The following is a 27,893-nucleotide window of genomic DNA, read 5'->3' on the forward strand; positions in this document are numbered from 1 at the left end:
TGCATCAATTGCAATGATAGTGAATTGAGGCCTTTTAAAACTTATTCAGATTAATGAAAACTAAAACTGCAATCTTGGCATATTCTCTTAAAAACTGACTGTGTGTAAAACAAGACATTTGCCGAAATAATAGTCAACACTATAAATGATTAAGTATAAATGTTTAGATAAAAGAGTAAGAACAAAGTCCATTTCGATTTTAAAGAATTTAATATTTATAATTTATAAAGAAATTTATTTTCTTGGTTCTAAATGTACATGTTTTCGTATATGTTTGTTTAAGAATAAGCTGCATATTATTTTAAGGTTACAAATTACAATTAAATTCTAAATAAGTAATTATACGGATATTATCTATTGCGCACTACAAAGTAACCCAGTAGCTAGCATATATTTAATAATTGGCGTTTGTGTTGCTTTTTTTATTTGTGAAAGCATATAATGTCGTTGATAATGTTGAATGAAATTGAAGTAAGACACGTACGTAATGAATTAACAAAAAGTGAAAAATTTTTGAATATTTGGGTTCTGCAAATATCGTTCTTAGGTTGGTCTATCAACTAAAGAAAAATATAGAAGTGAAATATGTTTTAGCATATTTTTTAATAATGAGTACCTTGGCATATGAAGGTGTGACTATACGGTTGTATGTATATTTATATATAAGTGAAAATATATATATATTTATGTGTAAACGCGTAAATATATGCTATATGCGTTATATAAATAATAATACATTTGATATATTAATCGAAATATACGACAAGGATGTCAAAGCGTATTAATCCGACCAAGTGCCAATGTGCTTGTCATAATAAACAAAAAACGAATGTTCCAATGGAACATCATTTGAAATTACATTCCACCTCAGCAACTATTTACCTTAAATGCTAGTAACATGAATCGTATCGGTACCTAGACAACCACAGCCAAAGGCCCCAAACGGAAGCCCATGGACAAGTTGTGTAGCAGTAGAAAATCTATGCAAAACAAAAGTAACTTAGTAAGAATTGTCCGTTCTGGGATGCCTGGCGATTATTTGCAGCTGTCTTAATTTTTGTCACGGCTGCTGGCCACGTCTGTGACTTTGAAAAGCCTTTATCAGTAGGCCTGCGCCTCTTTGTAGTCGCTCTGATCAGATGTATAGAAATCTTCCAGCTTCCATTGCAGCGTCTCGAAAGTGGGTCTGCGCATGGGGTCCTTGTGCCAGCATTCCAGCATAATCTCGTAAAGGCGCGGCTCGCAGTTGGGAGGTTGCGGCATTCGATAGCCATGCTCCACTTGCGTTAGGACCTCGGCGTTAGTCATGCCTAATCAAAACGATAAGCCGAATTATTGAATTGTTCGTGTTTGAAGGTAGTCAATGACGTGACTCACCTGGATATGGTATTCGTCCATAAGTGACCAGTTCTGTGAGTAGAATGCCAAAGCTCCAAACATCTGATTTGATTGAGAATTTGCTGTAGTTAGCAGCCTCTGGAGCGGTCCATTTTATGGGAAATCTGGCGCCTACCCGCGCCTCGTACTCGTCCTCCTTGATGAGCCTGCACAGCGAAGAATCATGTTATTGGCGTTAGTTATGGCTTTTTTAAGCCTTGTCTTTACCTAGCCAAACCAAAGTCAGCGATTTTGACGATGTTTCCATCGCCTACCAGTACATTGCGCGCCGCCAAATCTCTGTGGATATAATTCTGGGACTCCAAGTAAGCCATGCCAGCAGCTATTTGCGCTGCCATATCAATCAGAGTTTGCATTTTGAGGCTACGACCCTTGCCTGCAATGGCTAAAAGATATTAAAAAGAAAAATAAGCAATTGCCATGACATGATAAGCGAGCGGTTTGTTGGTTAACGTTGCGTGGCATGAAAAAAGGTGTACAGTGTTTGGTTCAGTTGTTTTTTATGCAAGCGTCTAATTTTTCGCTGGTTTCCTTCCTAGAGGCATACCTTGGAGATATTCCAGCAGTGAACCGTGCTTCATTAACTCGGTGATAATATAGATGGGCTCCTCTACAGTGCAGACCGCGTACAACTGTATAAGCTTTGTGTGGCGCAATTTCTTCATGATCTGGGCTTCCGCTAAGAAATCCTTGGGGTCCATTGTGCCTGAAAACCGAAGCAAAAAATACTTGGACCGATGTTTAGGCCTTAGCTTGACTGCAGACTTACCAGATTTTAGAGTTTTGATAGCCACAGGTGTTGTGTTGTTCCACAGTCCCTCCCAGACATCGCCAAACTGTCCGGAGCCCAGTTTGCGCACGAATTTCAAAGATGTTCTATCGATCTCCCACTGATCGCGAGTGCGGTGCGAAAGTCCCTCCGTGACAGGCTTCTCGATCTGCGTGACGATGGTTACATGGTGAACGAAAAAAACGGTAAGTAATTGCTTTGCACAATTTTAGGCGTAGTACTGCACAGTTTGGAGAAATGGTTGTGCCAATTGAGGAATGATCGTGTAGCGTACATTTAGGCCTTATTTAAAAAATAAAAGTATGGACTTTAATAGCTGGGACGGATGTGAATAGAGTGCAAGGCCTTTATTCTGGTTTATGTGCGAAACAGTCAGAGTTCAAAAGATTGAATCAGATTTCATTAGTATAAATCTCAGTTAGTTAGACATTAAAAAAAATTTCCTTATTTCCCAAAATTGCGCCTTGATATAAAAGATATTGTCAATTTCAGTACTCGTGAGTGGCAAATAATGTTGTGACAGGGATGGTGGTATTGACTGAAATTTGAAATCTGACTGAGTACACTTGTGGGTAACCTGAACTCGACATAAAATCGATTGTATTGTGATAGAACATAAAAGGTTAATTTATTTGTTGTGAGGGTATTGATTGGCAGTGATAAAATAACTCTCGGTTTAAGTATTATTGTGTTAGTGGGTAAAAAACGATCGCACATCTTAACGTCTTAGATAGAAATCCTACCTCAAAGACACCCGAAAAAGAATTTGTCTTTTTGTTTTGATTATATTCAAGACGGTTAGTTATCGTTTTGTATGGTTATTAGTTTATACACATAATTTAGTGTTAATTAAAGAAAAATGAAAGAAATACAAGGAAAATTTAAAACAGTTTTTAGTATACACGTGTTGAGCATTTCGAAATGAACAAACCAAGGCATAACAATGTCAATTGCAAATGTTGTCATCTCACGCATCCAAACATTTGGCGGCAAGTTGGATGTATAATGCGCGATAAAATCAAAGCAAACAATGGCTTCAAAAATAACAATTCCCTGTCGGCTTACCTGGACACACGGCTTGCAGAGGTTGACGCACAGGCCATCCGAGTCCTTCGAATAGTGTTCCACCAGCTCCTGAAGGGTTCTGTTTTCGGGTGGATATAGTGTTACTAAGGCTCTGGATCTGGAGGCCTAATAAAACTCACCTGAATGTCGTACGTCTGGCAATGAAAAAGCCGCCTTCGTCCAATTGTCTGATGCGATAATGCTTAACCGTATCTCCATCACGCACTACAAAAACAATCGTACAACGCAATATTAATTTTATGTATTGTTATGCACATTAATGCTAATTGAATGCCTGTTTGGGCACGCACCTGATAGCGAGTAGTCATTGTGACGGCTTTCGGAATCTCGAATTAAAAATGCACCGTGCTCGTTCTCTGGCAGTAGAAGTTTTTTCTCAGCCTCAATGCGTTTGATTTTGCGGAAGTACCAACTGCAAATAAAGCGAAAAACCGGGAGAAGGAAAATATTAGAATGCAAGCAAGTGCAAGTAATATATGCAAAAAAAAAAAAATACATCGATTTTTTTTAATCATAAATCCGTTAATTTTATTTAGAAAACCGCTCTATCAAGGCTGTAAAATTTTAGTCTCTCCATTCAGTCTCTGTCGCCACAAGGGTTCGATTAGGAGGTCGCGTGGGAGGTCTACATATACATAAATTACGAAAATGTGTATTATTTAATAAGTGTTGTTCATTTTTATACCAGGTACCCGTCGAGTAATTGAGCACACTAGATTTCAGAGTTCGAAAAATATTACAACAATTATGAAAAACAACTATACAATTAGAAAGTATTTTATTGTTTATTATAATAAACCATAAAAAGCATGAATGCACATTTAGATATGGAATGAAGAATATAAATGATAGCTTTATATGTATGTACGAATACGAAATGATTTTTAATTCTAATCTACAAGGGAGAATGTTATAGTAGAGTTCCCCGACTATCTGATACCCAGCTAGTGGAAGAGCGAAGAAATTTCAGCACTGACCGTTTTTGGGCCGTTTGTGGGCGTTAGATTTGGCGTTCAAAAAGATTTTTGGCAATCGATAGAAATTTACAAGACTATTAAAAAAATGAAAATATATCAGAACCTTTTCAAAAGTGTAGGCGTAGCAGTATTGGGTCGTTTGTGGGCGCATTTGGAAACAAACTTGAATATATATATTACTATATATATATATATACTATATAAGGTCGGAAACGCTTCCTTCTCCCTGTTACATACTTTTCAACGAATCTCGTATACCTTTTTACTCCACGAGTAAAGGGTATAAACATCCAAAAAGATTCAAAAGTGTGGGTGTGGCAATTTTGTGCGGTTTATGGACGTTACAATACGCGTGGAAAAAATTTGTTTAGCACTTTGATAGAAATTTAAAAAACAGTATTGAAATGAAAAAATTTCAACGTCTATGTCTCTGGAATCTGCATGTCTAGTCTCAGCTTTCTAGCTTTTATAGTTCCTGAGATCTCGACGGTCATACGGATATGGCCAGATTGGCTACTGATCCTGATCAGGAATTAATAAACTTTATAGGGAAAGGCTTCATTTTATCTGTTACATCATTTTTATCGAATTTAGTATATACGTTTACTCTACGAGTATCAAGTTTAATAACTTCTTATACCCGTTACTCGTAGAGTAAAAGGGTATACTAGATTCGTTGAAAAGTATGTAACAGGCAGAAGGAAGCGTTTCCGACCATATAAAGTATATATATTCATGATCAGGATCAACAGCGGAGTCGATCTGGCCATGTCCGTCTGTCCGTCCGTCTGTCTGTCCGTTTGTCTGTCCGTCTGTCTGTCTGTCTGTCCGTCTTGTCTGTCCGTCCGTATGAACGTCAAGATCTCAGGAACTACAGAAGCTAGAAAGTTGAGATTAAACATACGGACTCCAGAGACATAGACGCAGCGCAAGTATGTTGATTCATGTTGCCACGCCCACTCTAACGCCCACAAACCGCATAAAACTGCCACGCTCACACTTTTGAAAAATGTTTTGATATTTTTTAATTTTTGTATTAGTCTTGTAAATTTCTATCGATTTGCCAAAAAACTTTTTGCCACGCCCACTCTAACGCCCACAAACCGCTCAAAACTGCCACACCCACACTTTTGAAAAATGTTTTGTTATTTTTTCATTTTTGTATTAGACTTGTAAATTTCTATCGATTTGCCAAAAAACTTTTTGCCACGCCCACTCTAACGCCCTCAAACCGAAAAAAACTGTCAGTGTTGAAGACTCGCCTTCGCACTTCCACTAGCTGAGTAACGGGTATCAGATAGTCGGGGAACTCGACTATAGCGTTCTCTCTTGTTTTTCCTTTAATTCAGCATTAACATTGAATAAATTAGAGTAACTGTGTGTGGTTTTGCTCTATAAGTATTCTTCTTTTTTCTCGTTGCTGCGACCGCTGGAGGTGGCCAATTAAAAGATGTGTGACAGGTATTTCGTGACGAACGCGAGATAACGGATGATGTCTAAAGCGTTGCCAAATCTGTGTAACCAATTTGAAGGGAATTATGAAGTAGATATACATATGTGCATGTTATTATGTGGGTTAGATGTATTCCAAATAAACAGGCGGAAAGCAGACTTTGGGCAATTATCTATTAGCATTAACCAACGACAAATTAAAAAACGCAACACAAAATAAACTAAGCAATTCTCAACTAGGAGCGGGATAATAATTATCTGTTCATCAAAATTCAAACTAGCGTAGAAGATGAATATTTCCGGTCAGGCAGAAAACCTTTACTCTTTTAAAATCCACTCGGGATCGACCAAGTAGACAGAACCTTGAGTAGTCTTAGAGAAAGCTGTTCAGATTGTGCAAATCGATTTAAAGGTATTATTAACAGAACTTCATCGTCGCAGTCAAAGTCCTGGAATGAACGTACAAAATGTCCTTGATCGACTATTTATCCCAACGAATACGGGTTGACCTTTCAAGTATGCGAAAATCGATATGAGTATATATGAATGTTATTTGGTATCCACAGTTAAGTTTTATTTGATCACTGAACATGGACCTTTGCATCGTTTGTTCTAGAACACGGTTTCACTTATATGTATATATATGTAAAGGCTGCAATCGCCAAATGTATAGAAACCAAACCAAGCATGCCAAAGCGAAAACTATATGTCCGAACCAAGTGGATACGCAGCTTTCATAAGAGCTATGGTCTGTGGCTCGTCTTACAGCAACTTGAAGCTATTTTTAAACACAGCTTCGCATTTTTATTCGAATTTGTCTAAAAATATGTGCATCAACTCACGAGGCGTGGGGCTATTTCCTACAATTTTTCTACGCCCCAATATGGCTTTAGGCCATGGGCAATGGTAAGTACGATCTTTGTCATAACAAGTTTGGTTACTTTTAGACGGTAACAGTAATTGCACTTGGGAGTTAAATTTAGATTAACTGGCGAATCGATCCACTATGTGCAAGTCCCATTCAGAGGCCTCTGGCCCACAGTGAGTTACAAGAGTTAAGATTCCGATTCGTCGGATGTATATATAGTCAGTCATATGACGAACGTGGTGTTTACTTGATTTTGATATTAAGCCCTCTGCTGGGCCTCTTGGACATATTATTTTGTAGCCGTTTCTATTTATTCGAAGCAGGCGCGCCAATCCCGGCACTAACTTTGTCAGCTTAATTGGAATAAAAAACGGTTTGGCCTGGTCAACCGCTTTCTTTCGCTTTTGGTTGCTCTCTTTACTCGTACATTATTCTTGCGATGCCATAGTGATTTTTATTGAAACAGGTCACCCGTATACGAAATATGGGTGCCTTCGGTTCGGTTATTAACGTCATGAATAAGAGTGGAAGGTGATAGGAAATACCCATGAGCTCCATCTTCATCGGGTAACAATGGCATTTGCTAATTTGCTCTCAATCAATGTCCCTTATAAGCTCTTCGGTATTTCTGGTTATTTCCTGCATTTCTTAAACCCCATCTTCAGCATTTTAAGCTCTGTCACTGACCTTCCACTTTTTCAATATTAATTGGAATACCGATTTCATTCGCCAGCGAATAAAGTGGAGCTACTACGCATTTTGAGTGCACTGTCCACATTTCTATAATTGACTGCTGACCACAGAAATCCAACATTTGCTGAATGGTTCCCATGTTATTTCTCCGTCTAGATAATACATTTATTATCAATGTGCGCGTGCAGTTTTCATGTTATATTTTTATATAATAGTACATATCTTATGTCAAGCTTTACATAGCTTTACATGCTCTCAAACGAATATTTCTAAGTCGAATTTTTAAATCACAAATTTCACTTTACTGAGGACATCATCCATGTAGGGATAAAACACCCTAGGAAAAAATCTGCTTTGGTTGTCATAACGAGTGATGCACAAATCGGAAGGTACCGTGAAAACTAAAGAAAACTATACATCGGTTGACACCTTATTTGTAAAATTCCTATGCTTCGTACAAAAGCTATTCCGAAAACATGTTTTTGCGTTATTTTGGTTGGTTTGTATAATAACATAAGTTTATAACTATCTCTTTTTAAACAATGCATTTTTTATAAGCATATCCAGTTAAGTAATACTTCTGATATTTAACAAAACCACTTTTTAATAATGTTAAAAAGAAAAGAGAATGTTGTAGTACAGTGCCTCGACATAAAAAAATGCTACTTCTTTTTTTAAATGTGGCCCCGGCAGTTTTGATCCGTTTGTGGGTGTTAGAGTAAGCGTGGTCTAAGCGTTTTTGGCATATTGATAGAAATTGGCAAAATAAATGAAAAAATTAAAATAAAACAGTTTTCAAATGTGTGGTCCAAGTTCTAAAACAAACTTGCACAACGTAGCCGTCGCTGGAATCTGCATTCTAAATCTTTTTGATTAAGAATATATAACGTCATAGGGTCGGAAAAGGTTCCTTCTTACTGTTACATACTTTTCAACGATTTTAGTATACTTTTTATACCGAATAACGGGTATAAAAACAACGGCAGGGAAAATTGCAGAAAGCTTTATAACTCAATTTCTATTTATAACCAACAAGCCCTAGCTGTAATAACATTAAATAAGGGCGAGTTGTGGACGGAATACTCCTGATATGGTCAACAAACCTAACCAAATTTGATGACTGCATTTGCCGTGTATGACAGCGGCTATTAAATATAGTAATAAATAATTCCGCCTCATGAATAATAAAAATAAAAACTTAATTGTTTAGTCACTAAGCAGAAGATATAAAAAGACATTTTTTTATTTTATCAGTGTGTTTGAGCACAAATATAAAAAGCATTGCCGATCTATTGCTTAAAATAAAATTTTTTTCCGGCAACAAGTCTTGGATACGCACTAGGGAATTGACAGTTGTGGACCACAAATTGCTGGCATGTGTCTATTTTTAAAACCAAACCAAGCCAAGCCAATCCATGTTAAGCGATTGGTGCCACACATAATTGTTGGACGGCGCCAATTGCAGTGAATTTACCAATGCAATTTCATAGCTGACGATGGAGCCAATCGGGACATGATGGTTAAATAAGCTCAAGCTGCAATGCATAGATCGAATAATAACAATGTGCCCGGTCAAATGCAGTTTTTCTTCTTGGCTGTGAAATGCAAGCTGCTGGACTGGATTTCATTTAATTGAGCCATACTTTGGTACGCAGCACTTGCTGCGCAAACTCCAAATCAATGCAGACAACTAGCATCTGGAAACGCAACCAGTTCGGTGCATCTAAAAATAAATATGGCCAGGCTTGTCTTGCCTGGTGGCGTTTGGTTGGGCCGGAGCAGTAGATTTGGTTTTTATGGGTAAATAATTTGGTAATGGTAGGTTTGACTTTCGAGGGGAGTTCCACTGTCGATAAGTGTTTTTCCAGAAACGTCCACGACGGCCGTTGCCAATCCTTTTAATAATGCGTTGCAATAGTTGAAATGATTGATTTCCGGTCACGCTTCTGCATTTCAAAATCTTTTAGCACGCGAGAGTAATCGGAGAACGGTTATCAAATTTTCGAGTTGTACTGCGAAAAATTGATTGAAATCAGTCGTTTGAAATATATTCCCATTGTATGTAACTTTTATCGTCCACAGTCCCACACGATTTGAATGTTCGTTCGAGATTTTTCTCTAAGCATGTGACAAACTAGAACGTATGGGTACACGATGCATTAAATGAGTTCCGTTTGTCATTTTACAGATAAGTATTTAAAGAACGGAAGTGAACATAAAGCTCCCAGACACACCTAGACTATTTTCTGTTGTTCTGGATACAGTTTAGGCAAAACACGATATAATATCATGTAAGGGCTTAGGTAGTTTTTGCATTTGTCACTCACTGCATCGAAACTGCACTTTATCAAGCAACCATCGACAGCGTTGTACTTCTAATGGTTTTTTAATTTGTTGTATTCTATAACTCTTACCCAATTGTTGTGTTGTGCTGTGGATAATCAAATGAGTAACAATGCTATTGAAACGACTGACATTAGTTGGACTGATGGGAGTATAGCTTTAAGATGTCGCACTGTTATCATCTATACGTAAACAAATTCACGGTAATATAATATAAAACAAGAGAAAACATAGTCGAGACTTTAGCCATCATATACCCATTTATTGCTCACAACTCTTAACGTCATTGACCACAGTACGACAAAAAATCGTATTTAATTCATTACTTGTAAGTAACGGAGTAATTCAAACAATTTTGGGTGTATGGTTAGATGTTGTCTGAATAAATATGTACTGCCACCAGAGCTTACCTTGTCACACGGTTTCCTAATTTGTGGGTGTGACAGTTTTGCACATTTTGTGGGAGTGCAAATGATTTTACATTCCGTTAAAGAAAAATATTACGCTAAATTCTACACGGTTTAGCGAAATATTTATTTGTTCAGATAGGCATTATTTTTTTTACCATTACAACTATATTTAGTCTCTGATATAAGCGAAGTAATTATAAATTCAATTCAGCATTTTAAGAAAATTGAAATAAAAGTAGTTTTTGTAGCCCTAGAGTTTATTACTATTTTTTTTTAGGAATTTAGCTGATGCTTAGGAATTTTGCAGCTGCTATAACAGTATAGTTTTGATTAGCAATCGGTCCCTAACTAGACTGCTCATAAGTTGTATAGTCAATATCAGACAACTGGTATTCGTTCTGGGAAAAATCAATCAACAACAAAGGTGAGTAATGCCAATTGGAAAAAACGATTTGCCGTTGAAATCGTATGAACGCAAAAATAGCTGTTATTATAAAGAAACCTAAACAAAGGCGAGCGAAAATAACTAGTGAGCAGTTTACTTCACCCAAAACGGGAATTTTGGATGTATAGAACCCTAGGTTTTGGTGTAGAGGAAGTTTTTATGGCTGAATGGCCAGATGTGTTGGTCCTTCGCTTACCTCCCCTGGCAATTCACGTATGTCTATTTATCACTCTGTTTGAGTGTTGTAACCACATGTGTGATTGCAAATGAGTGGAGAAACGTTCGAGCACGTCCCAACGCTAGCGGTTTTGCCTGCTATATTTGACTATCGAATGAACACCCAAACTTTTGAGAGGGCATTTACCGTTTTTTGGCTAAAGTAGTTCATAAAACGTCGAAAGTTGTGGCAGTTTTGGCTTTTATTAAGCGATGAACAAACATGGTTCAACACATTTTTGAATGAATACCCTCCTTGGACCAAGTGGACAGGTGGGCGGAGGAGCCGGGATCAGACAAAGAGGACGGTGCCGAACATTTGACTTGACTTTTGCTATTGCCCTGTGCAAGTGCTTCAGTTAGCACAATTTGGTTTGGTTCGTGAAGCACGTGTACTGGACATTATTTCTGCTCGCATTGATATGCAAATACCAAACTTTGAACCAATTTAAAACGTTTTGGCCTTGAAGTGCCTTTGATTCACGAATTTTAGTTGCGGTGGAAAATTTTGGCATAAGCAATGTGGGCGGAATGGAATGGGAATGTACGCAAAGAATATTTATATCCGTTCTAATCTAATGATCTAATCAAAACATGATTATTACGTTTGGGGGACAGGATCAGATTAATAAGGGATATGTGGCTGTAGCCGCACATTAAAACTTACGATTTTTCATTTAAAAATTCACCGCGCGTAAATTCTGAAAGACGACGCGATTTGCCTTTGTTGGCCGTCGGCAATGATGTTTTTCCGTAGCACTTAGTTATAGCTGGGCTTTGATCAATTATACTTAAGTGTGCACACGTATGAGAGCAGGAGGCGGAACAGGCAGTAGGGAGCGAGCGGGATTTCTCAATGGCGGTCAGCGAAAGTTCTTCGGTTGCAGGGTGGCAGGTGCACTTTAGAGGAGTCTGGTTAGACCAGCGTCGAAGCGGCTGGCGGGCTGTAGTCGGCGACACCATTTCGAGACAATTGTCCAGAGAGTGCTTTTTGGTAAGTGGCGTTTGCTGGCGTTGCTGGAGGCAGCGGTGTTGCTTAAGGCTACGGCGTGGACGCGGAGGGGATGGCGAGGACGCGGGCGAAATGGCTACCGAAAGTGAGATGGCATCTAGGGAGCTAGACTTGGTCAACGCGTTGCGAGTGCACAGCAGTTCCTCGCTGGCACACTTCGGTTTTGGGTCCTGACTGTGCTCCTTCTCGAGTCCCCGCTGCTGCGCTATAATGCGTGTGTAGAGCTCCTCAGAGTCCAGAGGCAACAACAAGTTAGTGACTCCGATCCGTCGCTTGGCCTGACTGCGTTTTGGTTTGGTCTCCTCCTTTCCAATCGTTTCCTGCTGATCCTCGCCTGAGTTACGACCGTAGCTTAGGATGTTAGATAGACGGCGCATTTTGTTTGGCTTGTTGGATTTTGGTACCCCTTGCTCCTTGACATTCTTTTCCGACAGATCCGTGGTCGGTATCTGGACCGGCTTTACCACCTGACTGACCAAGAAGCGCGTTGACTTGGACAGTGGTGGCTTGGGGTCCGATGTACTTTTGGCATGACCCGAATATATTTTCACGCCCTGCAGGATATCATAAATCGTTCCATATTTGTGAGGATTGATCGTGGATACACTGGCGGCTGGAGTCAGGAAATCCAGGTTGCGCTTCTCACGTTCCCGCCTCTGAACGATGTCATAGATGATGTCGCCCGAGGATCGCCCTCCCTCAAGAATTGAGTTGAGGCTTTTACGTTGCCACGGGTCGCTGCTTTGCGAGGTCTTGCGGTGTAGGATTTCATATATGGTGCCATATGTCATATACTTGTCGTATTTTTGGTAAATGTCATTTTTGCGCTGGATGATATCGTAGATAGTCCCGTAGACTAGTTTGTCGTAGATTTTGAAATTGCGAATATAATCAGAGCTTGAGTTTTCGCTGGTGTTACTTTTGTGAAGCGGAAGCTTGCCACAGACCGCCAGTTGTTGCCCCTGTGAAGGCTTTATTGGATCCCGAGCGCAGGTCTCCTTGTCAGTCTTTTGTTCTTTAGTCAAGTGCCGGTGCGGCAAAAAGTAGCTGGTAAAGCTTTTACGCTGCCGCCAGTTTTGGCGTTTTATCAACGCTTTTGCGGTTGAGGGTGTGACCGCAGCTGAGACGAGTGGCTGGGTGCTCGGGCATTCCAGCGGCTCAATTTCGTTAACTAGGCGCTTAAATTCTTCGTATGAAGTGCGACGCTTGTGCGCCTTGTCTCGCTCCTTGGCCGCAAATTGATGATCGAGAATCTGCGATAGAAAATCGGAATTTTTTCGCATTGCTTGTGTCGTGGAGCTGCTTACTAAAGTTTTTGCTGTTGCGTTTTTTTCTGTTGTAAAATCTACTTCGGCAGCAGCGCCTTTTTCACCATCGCTGTTACCGTCGCCGGTATCCATTTCATTTTGGCTGGCGGCAAACTCGTTTGCGCAATCCGGTTTGCCCCTTACACCCCTGCATATATTTTCTTGTTCTGAAATGGAGGAAAGTGGGATCACAGTGCTGCTGGCCGTTGTTGCGTCATCCGCTGGTGCTACCAACGGCGGTGGCACGGTAACTAATTTGGATGCTTCCGCGGCGGGTTCAGTAAACAATGCTTTGAATTCCTCGTAAGATTTTCGGCGATTTCGTGACTGCGTCAGACATTCCTTGTAGTTCCGTCGGTCAAGTTTCTCGCCGATTACCGACGATGTTGCTGCTTCGTCTAAAGATGCTGCCGCTTCGCCTATAGGTGTTGTTGATTCGCCTATAAGTGTTGCTGCTGCCGCTGCTGCCAAGGCATCCAATTTGTTCTGCATTTCAATGAAACCTGAGTCCATGGAACTGAGGGTGCTGGTAGAATCAAAGCTAGTTTTGCGGCTGGAATTGTTGCTTCCGGGTATGTATGGCTTGGCCGGAGTGGCCGGCGGTGACTCCATTAGTGTGTTTTCTTCATTTGGGGCACACAGAAGGTCCACTGCCGTTCCGGCCTGGTGGCTTGCATCCCCCACCTCAGCACCCACATGCGCTTGGTCGTCGTCAAAGCTGATCAGATCGCGTCCATCTACAGGATGTGAAGCCGGCTCCTCAAGAACGACGGCTAGCATAGCTGTGGCTGGGACCTCCTCAGTCCTTTTACTGCTTTCAAATTCGCGATTTTTACTAACAACCGCGTAGAGAGGCAGAAATGTTACAGCGGGTTTCGCGAGTGCTGTTTGTGTCAACGATGTAGATCTAGCCGTTGTCGGTAACAAACTAAACGCTTCACTGCGGACGATAGGTCTATTCGCCGGGGTTGGTTTGGAATACGGATTCGAGCTCGCACTTGGAATCGGCAGCGGAATTGATGACACCTCTCGGCCTCCGCTCACAAGGCAGTCTGGGGGCCCACCAGCTATTGCTATTGCTCCTGTTGCTGGCATGTAAGTGCTGCGATTATGAAAGATTTTAACACTGTGCATGGGTAATTTGTGATGTCGTTGGGTGCGATTACGTGCGATACCCATAGAAACGGTGCCATGCTGCCTCTGCCTCTGCTGTCGGCGGGCGTACTTGCTGGCAATGCTGCTGACAGGATCGAGTTGCAGCTGCCATGTAGCTGGATCGTTAACCGTCCCGAAGTCGCGGTTTTTGCCACTGGCGTTGCGACTTCCACTACTGCAGGTCCTTAAATAGCGCTGCAGGCGACGTCCAGCGCAAGTGATTCCGGTCCGCTGTTCGTTTATGCACTTAGCGCAACACAAAAATTCGTATAAAATTTCCCCTGTCGCCCCACCCTCAGCCAGTTCTACACTGAGTTCAACATCTGGACTGGCTTCAGGGGTGGACGAGTATTTGGAATCGAGCAGGAACTCTAGTTGGGCGGCGGCGGCTGCAACCGCTTGTACTGACGATTCAAGACCTTCGTTTACAACTCCTGCTTGCCTCGATCCCTCTGCCTTGCTGACGGGCATCAGGATATAGGTGTTCTTGGAACTCTTCGTTTGAGACAATGTACCAGGCTCACCTGGACTATTCAAGGTTTTTGACTCCTGCTCCACTATCGAGCTTTCAATGCTGAGCCCAGTATCCAGCAGCGTAAAAGTGCCGTCCGAGGGTAGGATAAGGCGCCCCTCAGCGGCGGCATTTACCAGCTCACGGAGGGCATTGACCTGTTTTTTGGTTACATTCCCTTGCAACTGGATTCCGTGCAAGGCGAAGGCCGTGGGCTTATTGTTCACCGAGTTGGGATCAGTGCACCACACCACGGGCATGGCCGTCATGATGGTTCCTTGTGCAAATTAACGGGTATAACGGCTGTGAGGAAAGAAATCGGTTGAGTACTTGATAACTGGGATAGATTCGATTGCTTTCTTGGGATTTCTTTACTGTTTCTGTGCTTCGCTAATTGGAACATCTGAGATATTAGGAAAGAGCTAAGCTTTCGATATACAACAAAGAATGTTGGGTGACCAAAATATTTATGTAAATAAGAGCGATGACTTTAATTTTAGGAAAGTTATTTTATGTGCGGAAAATAGCCTTGAATTTTATTTTAAGAGGATAAAACACAGTCAAACCGTTAAAAATATTTTGGATTTTAATGTAATGGAATTAGAGTGGATTGCCGATCACGTATAATTTATGAAATATTAAAAAAAAAAAAAAAAAGATCTAAACGTGATTAACACACTCAAAATCAAACCAAAAAGTAGTTTTCATTAAGTTGTAAGTAATTGCTATAATTCTACTTATCAATTGAGAGGTAAGCTGAAGAAAATGGAATGAACAAATCTATTTTATCCAAGTACCACCTAATAAATATAAACCACCCGGTAATCAACGTCGTAAGAATTTTGCAATTTCGATTAGAAATCAAAAAAATGGTGCTCCGATTTTCGAATTCGCAAGAATTTTTCGATTTGTGAAACGGACACTTTTTTCTGGTCGAAATGAAAAGTAAATCCCTTTTTTTATATCAAATCAGATCCTATTTAGAGTTTACTCAGTGGTCTATTGATGTTTATTCCACATCACCACAAGATCATTCTGACACTTAGGTATTTTATAAAAAACGTATTTCAAAATTTCAAACAAAATGTTGCCTTCGGCAACAACAATTTTCGATTTGGCAAGGCCTCAGAGGCCTTGCCTCTGGCCTCACTATAAGCGATGCTGACTATTTTGATATTTTAGTTTATTTTATACCTTTATACCATGCGAACTTAAACGACTATGCCGCAAAACTGTAAAGTTAATTTCCTATTAATAAGTAAAATAAGGTTTAAAGGGATTGCCCTGATGACGACGGATGTGTTTAGATAACTTTAAAATTTCGTGAATATTATATACTTTCTATTTTAAATTTGCTTACAGAGTAACGTGTAGCTGACAGTCGAGTCACTCAACTAATAAACGATAACTCCGTAATTTTTATACTCAATCTTCTTAAATCCGAATACGTAAACTTAACATTTAAGTGTGATATATATCTGATATTAACAATATCTAAATACTATTACAAAAAAAAACAGCTGATTTAACAATAAACACCAATAAACATAATAACAACGACGTCGTATAAAACCAGTTGTACCCGTCTTGATTTTCGAAAGGCTATTGAAAGTGCATACTATATACATATATAGATATACTATAAGTAGTCTGTTATATCTTTTAGCCGTTTTTGACATGAGTCGCACGCCAAGGACTAATATTGTCGTGTACCAAGATCTGTTTTTTTACCCGTTACTCGTAAGTAAAGGGGTATACTAGTTTTGATGAAAAGTATGTAACGCGTTTCTTGATTCTGGATCAGGATAAATATCCGAGTCGATCTTCTGTTGCCACTCCATTTCTTGTTTGCACTTAGCTGAGTAACGGGTATCTGATAGTCGGGGAACTCGACTATAGTCACGACTATAACGCTCTCTCTGTTTCTGTTTTTTGTTTATTCCTGTACTCAAAAAGAAAACGGTGTAGACTAAATTCGTTGAAAAGTACTCCCACAAATTTATTTATTTTTTGTTAACATCTAGAAAATGTCGTCAATAAATGTAAGTACCGCTAGGTGGCGCTCCCGGCAAATATGGGAATCGGTGGAGCTCGCTTTTAGCGTTATTATTTGCTTTTGTTATACTTTTGTTATAACATTCGAGTAATATCTTATTTAAAAATGTTTTTTTTTTTTTTGCCAAATTGCAGTCTGACTTACATACGTTAGACATATTCCGGCTCGTGGTGTTTATGTAAAAAAAAAGTTGTACAAAACTATCTCTTATGTCTACTGTAACTTTTATGTACATGGAGTAAAAAAAAATCCAAATTGTTCCATATGTTTGTTCAATTTATGCTTTTTCCTACTGGCCGAGATTTAAAAATAAGAGTATCCCTGAATAAAAGCTCAACTCACACCGAACTTGTTGACTGACCTATGGTAACCGATTCGAAAAATGGTCATTACAAAATATTGCTCGGTGTGTTTTTGGTTGCTTGTGTGGGAGTTTTTTGGATGGCAACGCGTGCCAAGAAAACTGAACAAGCCAAACATAATAACGAGTATAATGAGCTGTCAAGCAAGGGAAATGGAGTGCGATTGGCGAAGTCTTTGTTGTTAGACAGGTAACAATTGCACTCAAAGGTACTACGACCCAAATTGAACCGGTTTAACGTCTTTTTATGTTGCTGCTTTTTTTGGTATTTCCTTCTAGTGCGCCAATCCACAACTAGTAAACCTCGAAAATCGAACACAAGCTCTTTTTGTTGCTATTCGACATGATGGTTTGCAGCCAGATCTGTAAGCAAGCATATGTTGCTTTGCCAATGAAAACTTAATCATTGCAAGGGAGCCTTAAGAACTAAGAAGCTGTATGATTCCGAGTACTTTCTCTGAACCTCCAAAAAATTTAATCCAAATATCTTAGATTCGCTGCCCATTAATGTGCAAATGAAAATTAAGCTATTTGGCCATTGACAACCAACCAAACATATGGTAAAAAAAAGTTTGGCTTTGACTTTATGACCGTGATTTAGGTCATTGAACAATGGCGATGAGTCTTAGTTTAGTAACCTTCATTTCCTTCCACTCATGGAATTTGACATATTAGACATATTTAAATATTTACTCTTACTCTATACTTTACTCTATATAAATATTACATGGGTTAAAAAGAAACTATCTTCATTTCCCCAAGAAGCGACTCTGAAAAAAAGACAGTTTTTTCAGTCTCTAAAGGTTGTTTCCCCTTAAATCTTAGCTTGAACGTAAAGATTATGTGCGAAATGGCGCAGTTTGCCCAAGTCAATATAACGACTAGTGACTATTTCCGAAACTGCTATAAAAACTATGCTCATTTAATACACTTGCTGTAATTTCAAATTTTAATTTACGTATTTAAAAAATCCGAGAGCAAACTAAAAACAATGTACCGATTGTGTGTCTATACAATTGTTTCGGAAAAATAATGCTAAGAGCATAGTCCACAATTAATGACATGACCTAAAGAGCGAACCAATAGACGCTTTAAAACTCAGGGAACGCAAACAGAGAATACAGCTTGCACTGCCAATGACAAAGAGCGGACCACGAAGTCAGCTGGCATAAATAATGAGCTTTTTTGCCTCTCTTTAGCTCATCTGAAGCCCCACGCTCAACACCATTGAAAGCAATTTTCATGTGTTTTTCAACTGAATATTTTGTATCTGTATTTTTATCTTTTTTCTGCTACCACTGCTGTTGTTAAGCGACTCCGACTGACAGGCATGACTCAGGGCACAGGAAACTTACGACCACGGCACAGTGAACCAAGAAAAGACTGAAAAGGGATATAAAAGAATGCCCTGAAATCCGCTAATTCCAAGCCTGAGTCCCAACTTAGGGCGAAACTACATTTAGACATTTAAAAAAAATATTTTTTTTATTGTTTTAATCGATAGGTATAATTCTCGAAATTGTGGAAGGTATGCCTTCCGAAAGTCAATTTTTTCGAAACCACGTTTTTCATCATTTTAAAGGGCATAACAAATTGTTCTATATAGACTAAAGATTTAAAAAACGAAACATTTTTAGACCGATTTTGACACCAATTACAACAAAATTTGTTGTGCAAATTCCAAACTTTGTTTTTCGGAGCCGGATAGGGTTAATTTTCGAAAAGATTTTAGTTAATCTACGATAAAAAATCCTCCAAAGTATGAACATATTTGGTTTGTTAATTTCAGACTAGAAATGTGTCCAGCGTCACTTACACAATCCACAATTTCAGCGACGATATGACTTCCAAGATCCTTGACAAATTGGTTAAATTACAATTTTCACTTTTGTTACAACAAATTTTGTAATACCCTAGGCATCACTCTACAAAAATACTACATGGATTCAAAAAGAACTGTCTTCATTTCCCTACAAAGCGACTGCAAAAATAACTGTTTTTCCCAGCTTCCTTAAATCTTAGCTTGATCGTAAAGAATATGTGCGAAATGACGCAGTTTGCCCAAGTCACGTAAGTCAAAATTGATATAATTTCTGACGCCTGGTATGGTGTCTTAAATAAAAACACTGTTGACGTGCACCACTGTGTTTAAGAAAGTTCATGTGCACGGAATAGAGCGCTCCAGCATTTACAAAAATGTATCACCCGTTTTGCAAGCCAGTTGTGCATTTAAGCACATACCAAACGATAAAGTTCGCACAAACTAGATGACGACTTTGTGGGCTGCCTGGCATTGCATAACCCGACTCGCAGGAATTCTCTTACGAAATAAGCTCGAATTTGTATTCCGCGCGGAAACCTCCGTTCTAGTTCTAGGGGCATGCTTCGAGGCAAAAATATGTTTGCATGACTAGCAAAACACACGCAAAACAGTAAAGAAAATAGAAAGTTCTGTTCCCATCTCTTTCCGATTTCGGATTCACCATGGGAATATTCCGTGTACTTCTGCTTCTCTGGGGTTGTACCTTTTCCAGTTTTGCTGCTACTGCTGCTCTTGTTACCACTTATCCATTTCAAAGTGGGGCTTTACTTGAGGAACTTTTGAACAAAGAAAACACTGGCTGTTAGAAGTATGCCAACAACACAAACAGGTCGCGCATGCGCCGCACAGTGCATCGAGCTGCTCTGTGGTGCCTTGTGGATAATAGATTATATAGATTTCGTCGGCTCGTGAACGAAACAAATTGTAAACGCGGTTTGCGAGCTTTGGCCAAATTCGGCTAAGACATTTAACTCGGATTCGGATTCGATTTCCTATATGCACCGTACGGGCGCTATTCCGATTTCCGTGCCGTTTTCGTGCGGTTTCCGTTTACACGTCCGTTTTGTGCACCGCTTCGCAGACAACTGATACGTTTATAAAATTTTTATAGAAACGTTTTAACCGCTTGCCACCGCACCGACACACTCGCATCATTCGTCTTTGGCATCTATGTGTGTGCCATTTGAGCCAAGCTCACTGCTCGCGTGTTGGCCAACCGTTCCCGCTCTCTTGCTTTTCGGTCTACCTTTGTGTGCTTCGTCTCTTTTATTGGCCAAGAAGTCAATTGCTTGTTGAAGAGCGACCTCGCTCTTTGGCTCCAAGTTCTTCTCTCTTAAGGTGCTCCGAGATAAACTGCACAGTTTAGTAATTACGACTACAATTAGTCACAAAGTGCGTTGATTGCAAAGATCAAATCAAGTTAAAAACAATTAACTCGGCGCTGTTGCTGACAAAATGTCAGGTTGTATTAATTTGTTCACGTAACCAAAATAACTCAGCACTGTCACGTCACTGAAAATCAAATTATTCGTTTCAAAATGTCTCCGCTTGGGTTCTTGTGAACGCCATTGAACTCGTCATTGATAAGGTATGGAACACTGCTAAAATAGAAAATATTACCGTGGGAATACTAATGGCTAATATCCAATCCAAAAGGGACTCGCAGTGGTGATATTTTGCGAAAGGTCGGAAGGCAATGTCTATAAACATACTCGTTAGTCACTTAGATTTAGCACTTGACCAATTGTGTATGTCCCTGAGGTGCCTTATGTAAATAAAAATTTATATGCACATATAAACACATGTGTTTACGCCGACAGCTCAGATTCTGCGTTTTTCAGACCCCTAAACTCTAAAAAAAAAAAAATACTGAAATATTGTGTCTTACCTGGAAAGAAAAAGTAAACAAAAAATATATTAACTATAAGGGATCATGTAATGCAATATATATTTTCAAAATAAATAATTAAATAAGAGCCTTTAATAAAAATGTTAGTTAGCATGTTTAGGCTAGAGCTTCAAAATCTCTTAAGTATAATATTATATCTGAAATTTAGCTGTATTGTCTTGCTTCATTTTAAATTAACTCATACAATATACAGCAAAAAGCTACTGAGCTTACAGGTCGTCTCCTTCTACTGTCCTAATCTGATTGAATATTGTTATTTACCTCCACATAAATTACGAGTCAATTAATGGCCAGACAAACTAGTTGAATATTTGCTTCCTGTGCAATTTTGTGCTAATTCAAATTCCTATAACATCAACACGTTCACCGTTAGTATATGTAGTCTTTATCGGATATTTCAGCTAAAAGTTAATACTATTTGACTGAGTCCAATAAAAATGAATCATTCGACCTTCCTGGAGAGCGATGACCGAGTCTGTTGTCACTTATGTTTTTGTAGCTACTGACAATTAAAACAATTGCCTTCTATTGAGTATTATTGACATTCCATAAAATCGAATAATTTGTCTTCACACACTTCACTTGAATCGAAAGAACTCTCAACTAAATCGGAACTTCACAACTAATGAAGACATTCGAAACATACTCAGCTAGTGGAAATGCGAATGAGACATTTTAGCACTAACAGCTTTTGGCGGTTTGTGGGCGTGGCAAAAAGTTTATTGGTTAATTGATAAAAATTTAAAAAACTAATAAAAAACAAGAGAGAATGCTATAGTCGAGCTCCCCGACTATCTGATAGCCGTTACTTAGCTAGTGGATGTACAAAGGAGAAATTTCCACACTGACAGTTTTTGGTGGTTTGTGGGCGTTAGAGTGGGCGTGGCAAAAAGATTTTTGGAAAATCGAGAGAAGTTACAAGACTAACAAAAATGTGAAAAAATATCAAAACATTTTTGAAAAGTGTGGGCGTGGCAGTTTTGGGCGGTTCGTGGCCGTTAGAGTGGCGTGGCAACGTGAATCGACAATACCCGTTATACCCGTTACTCTACTCTACTCTACTCTGCTCTAAGTAACGGGGTATAAAAATGAAAAAATATCAAAACATTTTTCAAAAGTGTGGACGTGGCAGCTTTGGGCGGTTTGTGGGCTTGGCAAAAAGTTTTTCTGTAAATCGATAGCAATTTACAAGACTCATAAAGAAATGAAAAAATGTCAAACAATTTTTATAGTTCCTGAGATCTCTACGTTCATACGGACAGACGACGAACATGGCCAGATGGACACGGCTATTGATCCTAATCAAGAATATATATATTTTTTTGGTCGGAAACACTTCCATCTGCCTGTTACATACTTTTCACTAAATATAGTATACCCCCCTTTTACTCTACGAGTAGTGGGTATACAAATGCCGACCCCTTGCATATGGTTTGCTAAAACAATTGCCTTCTCTTCAGTGGGTTCAACGACATTTTCTGATGTCATGTTCAATAACAATTGCAGCAATAGTGACAACGGGAGTAAAGTAAAGGATGGCTTGAATTATTAATGAATTATAATAGCGAGGTTCAATGTACTAAATTGGCTGTATATGTGCTGAAATTATAATCGAGCAAATAAACAGCGTTTTAAAAATCGGACCGTTATAAAGACCTAACTTTTTGCAAAATGTAGAATCATACCTTTTTACGTATGCGTATACAGCATACATTGGACATTGGAATTGGCCAATAAAGAAAAATTTTAAATCGATCATTTTCACTGAGAGTTTAAAGATAACAACAAACAGGAGAGCAGCAGAGCGGATCTGGGCTGAGCTTCGTAGCGTCAGGTGCGGTCTTCCGTGTCGGAAGAAGAGGCCAATAAAATGGAAATTCAAATGCACGAGAATCCAAAGCAGCAGTGCAAACAAACGTCATATGGCAGAGACTGACTTTAAATCAACAAGTGAGTCAAAATCAAAGTTGTTCTATTATAAATTTTAATTTCGAGTTAAGCTTGAGTTTTAATGGATACGCCTGCCGATTACTTAATGCTCAAAGCGAATAAATATATTTGGTATTTTAGTGAGGTGGCTGATTTTTATGTTCTTCTCTTTACGAGTGATTTATGATCTGAACTGGAAACAAATAAAAATTGGTTTTATGGATTTTGGTGTTTGTGGGTGGCTCTGATTTAGACGTTTTTATTATTAGCGATTTTTGAAAGCAACGTAATGGTCAATTTAAAATGTACGGTTTAAAAATTTCGCACTTTGTCAAAAAGCTCGGATTTTCCCATTGACGGAAGTCAAGTTAAGCAAGAAGAGCGCATAATCGAGAAGTTAATTCAGCGAGCGTCCAGGTATTTCCCCCTAAAAATTCACTTGAATTAAATCAAGAGTTGGCCTCGTCTCTACCGTATTCTGTGTAAACGCTTTAAAATCATCGGTGATCGTTGACGTCACTGCGTTTCGGCCACCATTAAGACACAATCCAATGCACCTCCCTGCCTACTCTTTCAACTTATCTCTCATTGACCCACATTCAGAGCTGCACAGAAATACTCTCGAGAAGATTGGTTAGCGCCTTCCGATGGAAAAACTTTGGGGCTTTAACATTCGTGTGGCATTCAGGGATATTTCTTTAACACAGAAAATTATAAATATTCATTTATGCATGGGAAATTTTCTTTTGGTTGCGTAATAACACGGAAACTAAGATTTATTACAACTTGTATAACTTATGATTTTATCGGAGTTAAAAAACAAAAGTAAAATAAAACGAGAAAAAAAACACTTTTTGGTAAGCCAAAAAATTTAATTTCTTTCAATTATTGCGAGTTGCAAACTTGCTAAAATAGTATAGATTAACGTTTTTTCTTGAAATATTTTGAACACTCGTCTCTACTGTTGTTCACACATGAACACGAATATATTTAAAAACTTACAATTTTGGGCTCCGTTCATATCTTATGTAAATGAATCGAGAGCGATAAATTATATTTAGGATTTTGTTATCTAAGGCGACATGGGTGCAGTGCTAAAAAACATGTAATCTAAGTGCACACTACATGAGTCAGTCACTTGAGATCGTTCCCCGCCTCCTAACAAGTCCCTTAGTGGGAGACCACAAATAAGGTCCTCGCCGCTCAAGATAGGCAGATGTGCCGGAGCGTGGGACCTCGATGAGGCGGGGACTATTTACTTAGGCCTCTGCGTAGGCCATTTACTCTAAGATGCGATTCTCATGTCACCTATTTAAACCGAAGATATTTCCAAATAAAATTAGTTTCTTACAAAAACTCAACGAGTAAAGTCTTCTCATTTGGGATTTTACAACTGTCCACCAATTACAAAAGAGTACCGCTCATCTGCGCAGTAAATTTTTTAATATCGTTTTACTTTGCGATGCGGACAGTAAAAAAACGACTCTTTTGAATTAACTTTTCATTACCATTTACAGATGTGTTCATTGAAATAGCAGTGCTTACGACCTGCGAGTTTAATCTATGATTAAAGAATTCAAGAAATGTTGCACTTTTTTCTTCAATAGTTTTGTCGTCGTCGTCGAAAAGTTAATGTCTTTAGATGATGGAAAAGGATTAACCTTACTGAAACGATCTTTTCGTCGATCCTCTGTATCTGTGGTTTTACGTGAGGCAGCACAATTTTTCAAATCATATTTAAAATATAAAACGTTATATAAAAAGTCGCTCACGAAAAGAGACTTGGAGAAATAAATTTATATATCTTAGTTTCTCATGCACTGCTATTTCAAGAAACACAGCTGCAACCAACCTTTTGGAACGTATATGAATATTGAAAAGCTCAACAAAAAACCATTTACAAATGCATTAGTCATATGGATGGTAGGCAGACTAAAGCTTTTGTTATGAGCGTCTATGATCTTCTAGTAAGAATGGTAATTTTAAAATAACTGGCGATGCGTAGGTATCACTAAAATCTGCTTCCCTAATCTCTATGCCTAGTCGCGATCTTTACGTTCAAACGAACAGACGGACGGGCCAGACCAGATCGACTTTGGTAGTGATCCTGATTAAGAATATATACACCATACCATATAGAGTCGGAAACGCTTCCTTATACATGTCTCAACTTTTCGACTAATCGACAGTGTTTTGTGAGCGCAGCCAAGATTACAAACCACTTTTGCTGCTTAGGGACTACTATAACATCGATGTGCATATGGAAGCACAATTGCCGGTTCGCACCGGATCTTGATCAAACCTGATAAAAACATATACAAATATATTTTACATGGTCGGAAACAAACGGAATTTAGAATAGCTTTTTTAATCCACGAGTAGTGTATAGAAAAATTGTAAGCTGTACGCCCCAAGAGACTAATATTGCAGAATGGCCGACAAAAAAATAAGTCTAAACCAACGGCAACTGCCAAATTGCTTCTCAGAAAAACGTAAATTGTTCAAGTGGGTAATCCTCCAGTCGAAGAAAGAAGAAAGCACAGTTAAATAAGCGTGAGTATTTACTGCAATGCAAATAAATTAAATTAAACGAACCCGAATATGGCTTTCAGCTTGGGCTCAATTTGATTATCGGTAAATGCTGATTTATGAATGTTGTTAAGAGTCGAAGGTATCGGATAAAACCTGGCCTCAATAAGGCCTCATGATATCAACGTTTGTAGGAGGGCCCTCGAATTTCACTCCTACCTGGCCTGCTCCAGATATAGTGGCCTTGAAATGCATTTTGTACCTGAATGCATTTTATGTACTTACTCATAAAAATCTATCTTCGACTCAAACACACAAAACAAAAAGCTATCTCCGAAGCTTCAGTGCTCTATCGTTACAGTTATACGCGAACGCACCGAAATGAATATATTTAGTGGCTTCAATGACATTAATTTTTATTTTCGTTCGATTTACCGGTTTTTGAACTTTTCCCTAAACTCAAGTAGCCCAACTCCGATACCAGCTTTGAACAACGCAGCTGGTTCCGTTTTCTTTCGAATTTTTCCATTGAGTTTCATTTCGAATATGTGAAAAGCATTTCTCTGGCATTTCGGCATTTTGTGGGTTTTCTGATTGGAATGTGGTTGCCATTGAAATCGAAAAAGCTTCCTAGACAATTAAGAGTCTTGTCTCGGAATCGGTTCAAGTTTAATGGTCTTGACACTGATAGTGAGCCAGGTCGTATCAAGTCTAAGCCACTCACAAGACAGTTTAATTGTCAATTATCTAAAAAAAAAAACAAAAGAAAACGATATAGTCGAGTTTCTCGAATATCAGATACCCGTTACTAAGTGGGAGTTCATCATTATTTTTGGCCTATCGATAAAAATTGTCAAAAAAAAATTGCATTCTTTCTGGGTAAAATCGGAACTAAAACAAGAGAGAACGCTATAGTCAAGTTCCCCGACTATCTGATACCCGTTACTCAGATATTCGAAGTGCGAAGGAAAGTCTTCAGCACATACAGTTTTTGGCGGTTTTGTGGTCGTTAGATTGGGCGCGGCAAAAAGTTTTTTGGCAAATCGATAGAAATTTACAAGACTAATACAAAAATAAAAATATATCAAAACATTTTTCATAAGTGTGGGCGTGGCAGTTTTGGGCGGTTTGTGGGCGTTAGAGTGGGCGTGGCAAAAAGTTTTTTGGCAAATCGATAGAAATTTACAAGACTAATACAAAAATTAAAAAATATCAAAACATTTTTCAAAAGTGTGCGCGTGGCAGTTTTATGCGGTTTGTGGGCGTTAGAGTGGGCGTGGCAACATGAATCAACATACTTGCGCTGCGTCTATGTCTCTGGAGTCCGTATGTTTAATCTCAACTTTCTAGCTTCTGTAGTTCCTGAGATCTCGACGTTCATACGGACGGACAGACAAGACGGACAGACAGACGGACGGACAGACAGACGGACAGACAGACGGACGGACATGGCCAGATCGACTCCGCTGTTGATCCTGATCATGAATATATATACTTTATATGGTCGGAAACGCTTCCTTCTGCCTGTTACATACTTTTCAACGAATCTAGTATACCCTTTTACTCTACGAGTAACGGGTATAATTAGAAACATTTATCATTTATTATAAAGAATAGGTATAAATTTATTAGAAAAAAAATCATTTATGTAAGCCCTGGTTGGAACCTGAATCTAGCTCCAGAATGTCGATGAACCGGTCCGCAATCCGGCCTATAATCAATCGTTAAGGTTTGAACCCCGTACCGGACCAAATTCAAAATAATTTGAGTGCACATTCCTGGTTTATACACACACGAATTGGTAATTTTTATTAAACAAAATGTGTGAAAAGTGCATCTCGTAAAAACAGTAATTGTTTTTCGGTTGCTTAAAGTATTGCTACACCAAGAAAAATTGAGATCGAAAAACAGAGATCGGCTGTGCTTAGCGGACTCAGTGGCTTTAATCATTCTCATGAAAAGAATCCTTCTCCCTTCAATATGTCTAATAAATCTACCAACCATGGGAATGTGTTCATTCGTATGTATGTATGTAAATATATATTCTTCTCGCCAGCCTCGCCAGATACATGAGCAACCACGGTATGTGGTTGCCACTTAGCTTTTTATAAAAAACGTGACCCCACCTCAGATTTGACCAACAAAATGTGGACGTCGGCAACAACAATTTGTATTTGGATTTTAAAAGAACTGTCTTCAGTTCCCTACAAAGCGGTTTAAACAAAATACCTTTTTTTTTGCAGCCTCTAAAGGTAGGATTAAGGATTAAAACAATAAAAATAAATATAATTTTTGAAGTGTCTAAAGGTAGGTGCCCCTTTAAGATCTGCATAGTTAGGAGATGCATTCGATACAAATTTGTATATTTCGGAGCATCTAAAAGTATGCTATCAACCTTTTTATGAAGTTACGTTATGTAAAGCAAAACTTTTCCACAGCTATCTTTACAACTATTAATAAGGTAAAAAGTATAAAACCAGACATAATTAACACTCGAGTTGTTCATTCAGGCAAATTCATTAATTTTACTTACGGTTCTGCCTCGATAGATTTTAATTTAGCCACATAGTTGGATGGAATGTAGCCTTCTGAACGTGTCTTCTTGCTGCGAGCTAGCCACCAGT

General features: G+C 38.9%; 1 protein-coding gene across 3 annotated transcripts; it reads right to left on the reverse strand.

The window, feature by feature from the left end:
- Positions 1–247: 247 nt before the first annotated feature.
- LOC122626573 (tyrosine-protein kinase Src42A) lies at positions 248–27,893 on the reverse strand. Of its 3 annotated transcripts, none has more exons than XM_043806888.1 (10): positions 19,606–19,997; positions 11,346–14,966; positions 3,565–3,686; positions 3,394–3,478; positions 3,254–3,332; positions 2,168–2,336; positions 1,946–2,104; positions 1,606–1,774; positions 1,378–1,544; positions 248–1,310 (listed from the first exon to the last, which is right to left on the reverse strand). In XM_043806888.1, the coding sequence occupies exons 2-10, from the start codon at positions 14,930–14,932 to the stop codon at positions 1,102–1,104; spliced, it is 4,746 nt and encodes a 1,581-aa protein (XP_043662823.1). In that variant the 5' UTR covers positions 14,933–14,966; positions 19,606–19,997; the 3' UTR covers positions 248–1,101. The 3 variants fall into 3 exon arrangements, with proteins under 3 accessions (XP_043662823.1, XP_043662822.1, XP_043662824.1); XM_043806887.1 differs by having other exon boundaries at positions 1,606–1,783; positions 19,606–19,990; XM_043806889.1 differs by lacking the exons at positions 11,346–14,966; positions 19,606–19,997 and adding an exon at positions 27,803–27,893 and having other exon boundaries at positions 1,606–1,783.

Source organism: Drosophila teissieri, chromosome 2L (assembly GCF_016746235.2).
Source record: "Drosophila teissieri strain GT53w chromosome 2L, Prin_Dtei_1.1, whole genome shotgun sequence".
NCBI lineage: Eukaryota > Metazoa > Arthropoda > Insecta > Diptera > Drosophilidae > Drosophila > Drosophila teissieri.

What these genes read in the sequence shown, in the direction of transcription:
- LOC122626573 (XM_043806887.1), bottom strand. Translation starts at nt 14,932, where the DNA reads ATGACGGCCATGCCCGTGGTGTGGTGCACTGATCCCAACTCGGTGAAC. An exon ending in CAATGACTACTCGCTATCAG is followed by an intron (nt 3,479 to 3,564) that starts GTGCGTGCCCAA and finishes TTGTTTTTGTAG; the next exon opens with TGCGTGATGGAGATACGGTT. An exon ending in ACTGCTGGAATATCTCCAAG is followed by an intron (nt 1,784 to 1,945) that starts GTATGCCTCTAG and finishes AATATCTTTTAG; the next exon opens with CCATTGCAGGCAAGGGTCGT.